This window comes from Sceloporus occidentalis, unplaced genomic scaffold, assembly GCF_023333645.1.
Source record: "Sceloporus occidentalis isolate IW3139 unplaced genomic scaffold, rSceOcc1.0.p SCAF_40, whole genome shotgun sequence".
NCBI classification, from domain to species: domain Eukaryota; kingdom Metazoa; phylum Chordata; class Lepidosauria; order Squamata; family Phrynosomatidae; genus Sceloporus; species Sceloporus occidentalis.
In genome coordinates this window covers 6,539,814-6,552,519 of record NW_028317020.1, presented here as the reverse complement: position 1 = coordinate 6,552,519, position 12,706 = coordinate 6,539,814, and the positions used below count along the sequence as shown (strand labels likewise).

General features: G+C 43.4%; 1 protein-coding gene across 1 annotated transcript; it reads right to left on the bottom strand.

Annotated features, from left to right (window-relative positions):
• On the bottom strand, positions 1 to 3,809 carry COX6A1 (cytochrome c oxidase subunit 6A1). The gene is made up of 3 exons (XM_089489635.1): positions 3,707 to 3,809; positions 3,379 to 3,521; positions 1 to 90 (listed from the first exon to the last, which is right to left on the bottom strand). Exons 1-3 carry the CDS (start codon positions 3,807 to 3,809, stop codon positions 1 to 3), a joined length of 336 nt encoding a protein of 111 aa, XP_089345761.1.
• Positions 3,810 to 12,706: the final 8,897 nt, after the last annotated feature.

The window sequence follows — 12,706 nt, the reverse complement described above, 5'->3', positions numbered from 1 at the left end:
TCAGTGCTCTGACTCTTCATAGCCTGATGGAAGAGCATTCAGGTGCGGGTTGTGGAAGAGAGATTTTTCACCATCACCCCATGGGAATTTCTGACAGAAAAAAACAAATAAAACAAAAAACACTAAGTTATAGCATAGCAATTCTCAGTTGACAACATTTACCATATCACATACTTTAAAGCCGGCGGAAAAGGCTGAACGTTCATTTACCACAAAAAATAAAGGGTTGCCTCACGGCTTGCCCCTAAAACTTATTTGCTACAGCCCCGGAACGCAATTTAGTTCACAGTTTTTGAAGAATTCAGCTTGAGTTTGAATACCACCACCAAGATCCGCACCTGTGCTGGATCCATTCTAGCACATGGCATTCTATTAAAATTGTACCATTTAAATACATGATAGCAGCAAGTAAAGAAAGCAAAACACTTTGACCTCTGTGACCCAGTCAATTTAGATTGGTCTCTGGGTTGATTTTTGATATGTTCAGCTGAGTTTCTTTGAGAAACTATTAGGGGTATACAACTCTGTACTTGCCATGTATGACACCTGTTACAGAAAACCAACAGTACTGCTATTAACACACACACCTAGCGGATTGTTCTGGTTACTAACAAAACCTACCAGGCAACTAAAATGACTAAAGCAATCCAAGCGGGGGAACAGTTTTTAAATATTATTAATCAGCACACAACAGAAGGTTTTCCAGTGTGCAACTGTAAATATATTGTGCATTAAAGTAAAAAAGAGAAACAAAGGTGACTGTTCCCACAATCCAACATGCCCCCCCCTCCCCAACTACTGTACAGACATCACAGGGTGTTACCATTTAATCATTATGCTGAGTGTGATTAATGCATAAAAATAAAGGTCACAAAAGTAACTTTTAAATATAGTATTAAACTGACAGTTGTGTCAATTATAGCCCTTCTAGAGAAGGATGCATATTAAAGTACTTCACTGGAACTTTAATAAGCGTTATTCAGAAAGACACTGTAGCCCCGAAGCTATTGCCCCCACCATGGTCTGACAATTCTTGCCAATAACTTGCTGCCACTTCCCATTGAAATTATTAGGGACTCTACTACACGTGGGGTCCAAACAGACCTGAGGCGTTCCTTGAGCATGAGCTGGACTGACTGGAGGGTATGGAAAAGGGCAAATGCATTCTGCAAAATCAACCCATACATTTGCAAGGGGAAGAGCATGTAAATTTAAAGCGAGATCACACAGCTATCATATGCATCAAAGCTGCAGTGTCAGGCCAACAGAAACAGAACTTTATAAGGTAAAAACCATCCAGCCCATTAGATTTATCTATCCGATGCAAGAGCACTTTTTGGGATCTTTGAGTATCTATTCCCTAAAGGGAGAGCTGTCAGGAGTCAAGCAGTGCATGTAGATCTCACATGTTCACCGTTTTAATCTCAAAGCAACCGCTGCTGCTGTTTCTAACATTTTCCATAACAAGATGCACTGTATAATTCACTAGGTGAGGATAGTTAATTATTAATTACCGTATTTGCTCGATTATAAGACGACCCTGATTATAAGACGACCCCCCAAAATCTGAATATTAACTTAGGAAAAAAAGAAAAAGCCTGAATATAAGACGACCCTAAAGGAAAAAAGTTTTACCAGTAAATGTTAATTCATGTAAACTATTTTTTTTAATAAAAGCTATGATTGAGAAAAATTTTTTTTGTTTTTATTTCTTGTATTTTCCAACCTGTCCCCCAGTTACGCACATCTGCCCCCAGGCTTGCCACTCCAATATGGCACTGTGGCCCATGATATGCCTTTTAACCCTCTATATGCCACTGTGCCCCATGGTATGCCTTTTGACCCCCTATGTGCCACTCTGCCTCCAGAAATGCCTTATACCCCTATATGCCACTCTGCCTCCAGAAATGCCTTATACCCCTATATCCCATTCTGGCATTTAGGGGGTTAAAATGCATATTATGGGGCAGAGTGGCATATAGGGAGGTATAAGGCATTTCAGGAGGCAGAGTGGCATTAAGGGAGTTAAAAGGCATTGTATAGAGCACTCTGCCTCCAGAAATGCCTTATACCCCTATATGCCACTCTGGCATTTAGGGGGTTAAAATGCATATTATGGGGCAGAGTGGCATATAGGTGTATAAGGCATTTCAGGAGGCAGAGTGCTCTATTAAATGCCCCCTTAACGCCACTCCAGAAATGCCCTATGCCCCCATTTAACACACACACACACACACACCCTATACCCCCATTTAACTAACACACACACACACACACACTCTCCCCTCCCCTCTCAGCCCTCTCTTACCGGTGCTTCCAGCCGGGGCAGCGGGTTGACGTCGCCTTCTGCTGCAGCCGGAAGGAGGTGGAGTTGGCAGCGGGGGTTTGTATCCGTCCGTCGCGTATACTTTCCCCGGCTGTCAGAGATCAGAGTTCCCCGCACCGGTGCGGGGAACTCTGATCTCTGACAGTCGGGGAAGGTTTGCGCGACGGACGCAGACAACCCCCGCTGCTAGCCACACCTCCTTCCGGCTGCAGCGGACCTTGTCTACGCGGATCGCGTAGACGTCAACCCGCTGCCCCGGCAATACAGCAGGAAGCACCGGTAAGTGTGTGTATGATGGGGGGGGGTGAGACAGGAGGATCCAGGTCCCCTGCAGCGGTGCGGGGGATCTGGATCTTAGTCTCCTAATCAGACTCTATTTGAGGTCTGATTAGAAGACGACCCCGATTAGAAGACGAGGGGTATTTTTCAGAGCATTTGCTCTGAAAAAAACCTCGTCTTATAATTGAGCAAATACGGTATACAGGGCCAGCTAAGCTCTCAGCAGCAGAAGCTCACTGGACCTTATTAATTGTCATCTCTCCCCTTATCTAGACCCCTTTTCACATAGTGTTTCACATGTTGACCTTGTATAATGCATGATCTGAAGCATTAACATAATACACTCCACAGAACCCATCCAAAGGACACTTATTTTTTCATGTGGTAACATCACCGATACCTTTCATCCAACAGAGCAAGTAACCACATGGAAAATTAAATGGGCACAGCGGTCCTTTCAATAAGCTCTATGGAGTTTGGCAATATGTTGTTGATTCAGCTCATGCATTATACAGGGCCGGCCACGTTCTTTCTGCAGGAGGGTCACCCGGTCATAAAAAGAAAGTGAAATCATGGAGCCGAATCACAACTCTCCTTCAAACGCTCTCTTTAGTGAATACACCGCTCACACTGCAGCACAAACACTGGAAGCTGCGCGCTTTGTGACAACAAGGAATAAAGTTAATACAAAAAAACAAACACGGAAGTGATTTATAGTTAATGTGTGCGATGAAAGGAGGTTGTGCGTAAGGTGGAGATGGCTGGTAGCTCACCTTGGACCGGATTCGCAGATGCTCGTAGGGCACAAACTCGGGGTGCTCGTGGGAATGCTGCTGAGCCTTCAGATAGCAATTTAACATGCACACAGCGACTCCGGGCAACGCAACCACAAAGGTCAGGATCTTCCACGTGCGAGCTGTGGAGAAAGAGAAAGGATGTTATTACTATGGCACGGGAGTATGCCATCATTAATAGACCGAGATGACCTTCACTGAGACTCTGTCACCGAGCTACCGGCGCACCAAGGCTTCGGTTCCTAAGGCTACTGAAGGTGACCTAATACAAGGTCACATACGATAACTTCTACGCTCCCCACGGCACCTGCGTTTCCGTGGTCATGGCCTGCTGCAGCAGCTGAAAAAGGACGGCCACGGGCTTGAAGAGAACGGCCAAGGATCCCAGAGAGTCTTCCCAACGCCGCCATCTCGACCGTGAAACTGAACGGAAGCGGATCTGACGGGAGTTTCAATAAAATGGATGGGAGGTGCTAAGCACGCATGCGCACAGCACAACTCTACTCAAAGCTACTGCGCACGCGTCATTTCCTAATTTGTCGGGCACGTAGCGCACATAATTTTGTTCTATCAGACGCGTACTGCGCATGCGTTAAGTCTCGAGTGAGTGTACGGGCTCGCTAGGTGGGAGCGCCCGCAGCACGTGCTGGGTATATACCAAAAATACCGTATTGGCTCGGATATAGGCCGCCCCCGTAAATAGGCTGCACCCTAAAAGTTTGGTGCTTTTTTAAAGAAAAAGTTTTTTTCTTTAAAAAAGCACCAAAAAAACATGCTGCCACTCTGTCCCCCCCCCCCGAGATATGCTGCCACTCCCCCCCCCCAGATATGCTGCCACTGTCCTCCCCCCTGAGATATGCTGTCATTGTGCCCCCCCCGAGATATGCTGCCACTATCCTCCCCCCCCCGAGATATGCTGCCACTGTCCTCCCCCCCCGAGATATGTTGCCACTCTGCCCCCCCCGACTTACCAGAGCAGACTCCCTGGTGTCTTGCGGGGCCGGCGGGGGACATCTACTCAATACGGGAGTTTCAATAAAATGGATGGGAGGTGCTAAGCACGCATGCGCACAGCACAACTCTACTCAAAGCTACTGCGCACGCGTCATTTCCTAATTTGTCGGGCACGTAGCGCACATAATTTTGTTCTATCAGACGCGTACTGCGCATGCGTTAAGTCTCGAGTGAGTGTACGGGCTCGCTAGGTGGGAGCGCCCGCAGCACGTGCTGGGTATATACCAAAAATACCGTATTGGCTCGGATATAGGCCGCCCCCGTAAATAGGCTGCACCCTAAAAGTTTGGTGCTTTTTTAAAGAAAAAGTTTTTTTCTTTAAAAAAGCACCAAAAAAACATGCTGCCACTCTGTCCCCCCCCCCCGAGATATGCTGCCACTCCCCCCCCCCGAGATATGCTGCCACTGTCCTCCCCCCTGAGATATGCTGTCATTGTGCCCCCCCCGAGATATGCTGCCACTATCCTCCCCCCCCCGAGATATGCTGCCACTGTCCTCCCCCCCCGAGATATGTTGCCACTCTGCCCCCCCCGACTTACCAGAGCAGACTCCCTGGTGTCTTGCGGGGCCGGCGGGGGACATCTACTCAATACGCGTATACAACTTCCGGTGCCGGCACTCAGCGGATGTGCCGGCACCGGAAGTTGTATACGCGTATTGCGTATACAACTGGTAAGTCTTGGGGGCAGAGGTAAAACGCATCGTGCGGACGGTCACCGGCTGCCGCGATGCGGTTAAACAACCTCCGCTGCCGGGAATTCCCGGCAAGGGAGATTGTTAAAGCACATCGTGCAGACGTGCCGGCAGCGGAGGCTGTTTACCCGCATTGCTGCAGCCGGTGACCGTCCGCACGATAGGCTTTGACAACCTCCCGTGCCAGCAACCCCCCCCCCCCCCCCCCGTGGAAAGTGCTGGCTGTCTGAGCACATCCGAGAGTAGGATACAGGTCCCCTGCACCGCTGCGGGGGATCTGTATCCTAACCCCGCTGCCTGCCCGGCACTAGACCCCAAATATAGGCCGCACCCCCACTTTAAAGACTTAAAAAGTGCGGCCTATATTCAAGCCAATACGGTACATATCCTAGTGGCACAGACAGTACTAGTAATGCGGACACATTTACAGTCTGATTAGGGTATGATTCAAGAAAACGTTATGGTGCTTATTTATTATAACTCAAGCTCTGTAAGTAAGTAATTATCCCATATAAGATCTAAAAGAGTTAACCCCAAACCAAAACTAAAAAATACTTTTTGTTCTTTACTGAGAGAGTAGTAGATAAGTGGAACTAGATCCCAGCAGAACTGTGCGTGTTAATACAGTGAGGGAATTTAAACATACATGGGGTAGGCATATGGCTATCCTGAATCTAAGACAAGACCAAGGACTGATTAAAGGGGCTGAGTCTTACATCAGGAAAATGGGCAGACTAGATGGGCCGAATGGTTCTTATATGCAGTCAAATTCTATGTTCTTATGCTTGAAATCTCTCCATGAGTCCAAACTTCAGCCCACAGAGGGACAGTATTGTTTCGGGGGAAGAGCTTGACGTATTTGTGACATTTTATGAAGTCGATGAATGCGGTTAGAACAGTCCTGAAGTTTCATTTATATTGCAATGACTTTGATCGCTTTGATCACACTCACCAAATCTTCTGGCAAACAAGAGACACAGAAAGATTTGGGTCCCAAATAACAACTATCCTCCTGGGATGGGAATAGGGTGACCACATGGGCCACATGCAGGGAAGCACCTTATATGTGCTGGGGTCCAGGAAACATGGCTGATGCAGTCACCCTACACAAGTCATATTCATGTTTTAGGTGAGATTAGTGATGTCCGGATCATGAACGAATCGTTCATTTGATCCGAATCTTTTTAGTGATCCGGATGAATCGGTTCAGTAGACTGAACGATTCATTTGTAGCAGTTCAGTCTGTGAATCATGCAGTTGTAACCTGATCCTAGAGCGAGTCATCTGCAGAGCACTCAGACACAGACTCTGGGGTCAGGTTACAGCTCATTAATTCACAGAGGAACGATGACTCATAGATGACTCAAATGATTCAAATAATTCATATGATTCAAATGATTCATATAATTCAAACGATTCGTATGATTCAAATGATTCATATGATTCAATGATTCAAATGATTCGAATCTTACAAGGATCCGGATCTTACAGGGATTCGAATCATTCAGAGACTCTCACCATACTTTTATAAATAAGTACATTAATAATCACTGCCCCCAGGATTTACATTCCCCTTTACCTCTTACTGCACCTTAAGTTAACTATATTAAATTCAATTAACCCATAACACCCCATCAACCATGACTGCCCCTAAAATTAACCCTTAACACCCCATTAAGCATAACTGCCCCTAAATTAACCCTAAACACCCCGTTAAGCATAACTGCCCCTAAATTAACCCTAAACACCCCATTAAGCATAACTGCCCCTAAATTAACCCTAAACACCCCACCAACCACAAATGCCCCTAAATTAACCCTAAATACCCCATTAACCATAACTGGCCCTAAATTAATTGCATGTACTCCAGATAAATTACCTAATAAATTGGTATGGTTGATAGTGTTAATTTAGGGGCAGTTATGGTTAATGGGGTGTTTTGGGTTAATTTGGGGGCAGTTATGGTTAATGGGGTGTTAAGGGTTAATTTAATGCTAAGGGTTAATTAAATTAATTTAATAAAGTTAACTTAAGGTGCAGTTGGAGGTAAAGGGGAATGTAAATCCTGGGGGCAGTGATTATTAATGTATTTATTTATAAAAGTACGGTGCAATTCTCTGATGTTTCTAATCCCAATGAAGGCAGAGAGTCGTTCAAAGATTCGGATCTTACAATGATCCGGATCTTACAATGATCCGGATCTTACAGTGATCCGGATCACTGTAAGATTCGGATCCTTGTAAGATTCGGATTCGGATCGTGCCTTCATTGACATCACTAGAGTAGGCAGGAAGGAGGGTTCATTGAGTGTAATGAAAAGGGCGGGGCCAATCGTTAGTGTGCCTGCACGGAGGGACTGGGAAACCGTAACTACTGTGAGTCACACTGAGTGATCCGAAGATTCGGATCATGAATCGGATCATTTCAGTGAACGAGTCAAAATGATCCGATTCACTTTAATGATCCGAACTTCCCCATCACTAGGTGAGATATGACATGCATACATGCAACAACCTTTCCAATCTTGCGCTGCTTCTGCTTTATTAGCCTTTGTATATGCTCGCCCAATGTATGAGTAACAGCTTGAGATCAATGTCTTAGGTAATGTGAGGAGATGCAAAGATTTACCTGTCGTTGGTCTGGAGCTTATAAGCAGGGTGCAGAAAACTAGAGTAGAGTCACAACAAATGAAATACAGAATTGAAGTCAGACAAGAGGCCACATCAAATAAGAGTCTGATGCTTACAAGAAGCAGGTAGCCAAGGCAAGGGGTCAGTAATCCTATAGATAAGCCAACACAAAGGTCCTGAGCAGGCACAATAACTGAGCACTGGTTGGTTACTTAGCCCCCCTAGGGTGTTCGTTTCACCTGGAAGAACTGACGGGACGTATCCAGGAGGTCTGGCTACAACTACATTGGTTCCCAGAAATGGCCACCCCTAATTAATTTTTTTCTAATTTATTCATCACTTTGTGATTGCACGAGTGCCTATCAATTATTTTCCCTTTTGATTCCACGGTTTTCGAAATTCACGGCGAGGCCCCCACTTTGAGTTGGAACACGTTTAGGCCACTGTTTTCTTTTAGATGCAGTGAAGCTGGATTTTGCTGGAGGAGGATTGGGTGCCTATCGCCCCTTTCCTCTCTTCAAATAAGCCCAGCTGAGTCTTACCTTCGGGTTGACTCAAGATCCGACCCATGGGGGGGGGGGAATTTGTCTGGGTTCTCCTTGTGGGAACCCAGAATCGTATCTGGCTTCTGCTGCCTTATGGCACAGAGTGCAGCACCCAGGAGCACGCGCCTCGGGCTCTAAAGAAAAAAAAAAAAGAAAAAAATTGGTTCCACAGGGGACCCAGAATACACCCTCAGGCATATTGACCCAGATGCACCTGATCCTAGCAGCACCAAGATGTCAAGCAAGGCTCGGCTTGGTCAGCACCTGGATGGGTGGCTGTGTGGCTACATAAAAGGTTAGCCTGATAGCCAAGTAGCGTGTGGATTACCAAACCCTTTCATGTTAGTACATACTTCTGCATCCCAATAAAAGGACAGTAACATAATTCTGTACCATATCTAGCTGCCCCATTGTTTTTAATGCATTAAATCTAGAGTATTGCTTTTGGTTTACTCTATGAGGGTGATTTTAAGAGTTGGAACAATATCCTGTTGGGATAAAGCGATTTGAGATTTATTGATTTTTTAGGTTAAGTTGATACTTTTTAATGGGCCAACATAGAAAAACATGTAAAGTCCCACAATGGCCCTCAGAAGTCTCTTACTCATAATTAAATCTTGAAAGCATATGCAGCTTGCAGACTTTGTTTCTACAAATCTATTTGCTATATCCATTTCCTTATTGACATCTATCGATAAGTGATGTTTAATTACCAAGAACAGAAGTAACGTGTTTAGTTTGAGTCATAAAAAAGATGAGAGCTAAAATGGGAAGTCAAAGATTTAATGGAGTGATGTTTGCACCCCGTAAATGAAATTAATTTAAATATTTAATATTATGGATCAAATAGCTAAGTGGTTTAGCCGATTGGAAAAAAAAAACATGTTCGCGGTTGAATTCTTTATGTGTCTTTTAATGCATTAACCGAGCTGCACACCTGGGTGATATTGGAGGCGCAGAACGTAATGGAAGGATATGCCATTGATCTCAGCTTCATTTAGTAGACGCAAAAATATGTTTCCTAAAACAATTAAGGAGCTGAACCACTTAGTGGTTTAACCTTCTTTGTTAGTTGGAAAAAGCCGCCCTTCATAGGATTAATTTTGACTTTGCCATTTTCTACCTGGTGAATTAACCTACTTAAAATCCGGGTCATTCAAAGTCAGACAATTACAGTAGGGCATTGCTGTTCTGAGTAATATGTCAGCATCTCGGGAGTATGACATTTAACTAACAAATAAAATGGTGCGTACCCTACCAATGTTCTTTAGTAAGCAGCCAAATTGGTGACAACTGATTTGATAGACATCTTAACAGTCAAACCTTTTCTTCCTAGCCTTCATGTCTTTGTGCCTTTAAAGAGATTGTATCATGTAGAAAACGAAAAGGATGGATAAACATTTAAAATGTATAGTTTATACCCTAAAACTGCATAAGTACACAGAGGAAGGCAGACCTCACATCAGTGACCTCGGAGTACATCAGTGTTTCTGTATTATGGCCACTGGCCTTGTTAAGTAAAGCCACCAGCCTAGGCATTCTCATTACAAGACTATGTAGCTTCCCAGAAATAGACACGGGCATCCTGTCATAGGCTGCGCATGTATGTATGTATAGCTGGCCATGCTTGATTGAGTTTATTCAGAAACAGAACATACAGATCATATACAACGCATGCTCCAACTCAGCACAAAACACAAACATCTACAGCTTAACCAGGTATACACAGGCACGATGTGTACATCATACAGCATTATGTATAAGTGGCCATACAAACATGGTTTTACTCATATTGGCGGGCAAAAAAGTCCTCCAATAAGCGCTGGTATATAATATTGATTAATGATTATTTGTTAATTATGATTTCATTTTTTTAAATAGGACCATCATGTTCCTCTGTACAATGGGTGGACAGGACATAATAAGTAGTATAACATAACATAACAATTCGATTTACAGAAACAAGAGATAAGGAGGACCCTGCTCAAACTAGCTTACAATCTAGAGGGTATGATCAGGAAAGATTAATTCATCTCACCTTTGGGTTAAACAAAACACAGGAAGATGTCTATTTCAAATATATCAATATATTTACTAATCGTTTATTTTTTATATATAGCAGATTTCATTAAAATAGCTAAAAAAAAAGATCAAAATGATAACTTCCAAATATTCACAAAAACCATGATGGTACTTCCCATTTTGGCCACAAGGGGGTGGGCGCTCCACAGCACAAAATATTCTATTAAGATTTAGCTTTTCTTTACCTTGCTCTAACACACAACTTGAAGAAACACTAATCTCCTTAATGATTTATATAAGCTAAAATCTTACTTCAAAATTAACCCCCTCCAAGCAAGACACAAACTGATTTTGCAATTTTCACTAAACATAGCCCAAAGTACACATATCTCTTTGGCCCGGTTTCGGTAATACCCTATGTCTTATCTAGTTTGGCAGGTGCAGGGTGCATATAAAAAGATGTGCTTCACTGTTCCCAACGTATGAGTTTTACTTGGTGGGACTTATGTAGATCTTTCCCAGGATATATATATCTTCCTGTAAATGTGATTTGAATATGAGTAATTAAGGGGCAAACTTTAAATAGTCTGTCATGCTAAGAGTTGTCTTTTAAGGTACATGTTCTTGTCCCTCTTCTCCTTTTCTACCAGTTTGTTATTGTGTGCGACTTTAAATTATCCCACTGATTGTAACAGCGCTACAGAATCTGCTGGCGCTATATAAATAAATGTAATGTAAATGTAATGCATTGACTTTTAAATATATCCCTTGTCAGGTTACTTTGTTTGTATTAGATTAATATTGTTAGTGCCCACATCAGTGGGATCCCACGACTGAGATCCTGACATATGATATGTTGGCAACACATCGTGCCTTGTACAAATTTGATTGAGTTATTTTTCCCCTAAACGCCAGGAAGTATATGAGAAGATATCCAACATGTTAGATACTAGAGAGAGTGAGCGTTTTGTTGTAGTCACAGCACTTTTCAACATCTATTTCACAATAGTCATGTAACTGATAAGTTACTTTATTGGTACACATACTACATACCGGTAGTTCACGGTTGTGGTTGTATTGTATAATGAGTTGATATCTAGGACAAAAGGACAGAGCTTGGTGTGCTTTTCAAGGTCGTGATGCAGATCCTTTTCTGTCCACAGTGTGTCACACCTTCTCCTCTATAGGCATTGACTAACCTTATATCTGGCTTGGTTCTCCAAGCACAGTGTATGTTGAGTCCTATAGAATAAAGTTTTAATGTCTCCTTAGGAAGAACTGTCCTTATTCTTGGTGCTGCTGACAATAAAATTCAGAGAGCCTTTTGCCACCAGACCTAGCATTTAAAAACACATTACGTTATTTGGGGAGAAATACTTTGTTTTGTATTCATTTTTAAACAATCCTTACATGACAATTTTACCATATTAGCAAAAAGAAGGGATTGTGACCTTTCCTAAAATTGTCAACAGATTTCAGGCTGAATTCGGTGGCCTTTTCAGCAATATGCGGCTTGCAGGTGATATTCGCATACTCTTTATTTAAGCACTTAAGTCACATACTACTTTGTGTACAACAATAATGCTGCCATGTTGTAGGAGTCTTCCAGGTGGCTATGTTTGTATGAAACATAAAGGTACCTAAAATAAAAGATTTATCTTATTTTAACCCCTTCATGACAAAGTCGTTCACGTACGGGCTCACAATTCATTGTTTTTTTATGGGTTTAAGGACAACCCATTGTCCTTAGGGGGTTAAGATACTGCACTAAGTGTATATATAGTCATACGGCTGTCCCTTTTAAATAGTTAGACAGAGCTTTATAGGAAAATAGCTATTCACTGCTCTAACCAGCATCCAGAAAGATATCATCTACACTATATGACCAAAAGTATGTGCACACCCTTCGTACACCTTAAGTTCAGGTGTTTCAACCACAGCCATTGCTAACAGGGGTATAAAAATCAGGCACATAGACAGAAAACGGCAATGAGTCATACTGAAGACCTCAGTGGTCTTAGTATCCCTTCTTTGCCAGTAGTCAGTTTGTGAAATTTCTGCCTTGCTAGATCAGCCTTGGTCCGCTGTAAGTGATAATATTGTGAAGTGGAAGTGTGTAGGATGCCCTCAGCCATGAAGAAGAAGACCACCACACTCACAGAGGGGTTGCTGAGTTCTGAAGCGTGTAGCGGTTAAAGATCGCCCATCCTCCCCGTAGCATCTCTCACTACAGAGTTCCAAACTGCCTCTGGAAGCACTGAGCGCGGGGAGCTTCATGAAATGGATTTCCTTGGCCAAGCATCTGCACGGAAGCTGAAGATCACTGTGCACAATACCAAGTGTCTGCTGGAGTGGGGTAAAGCACACCACCACTGGACTCTGAAGCAGAGGAAACATGTTCTC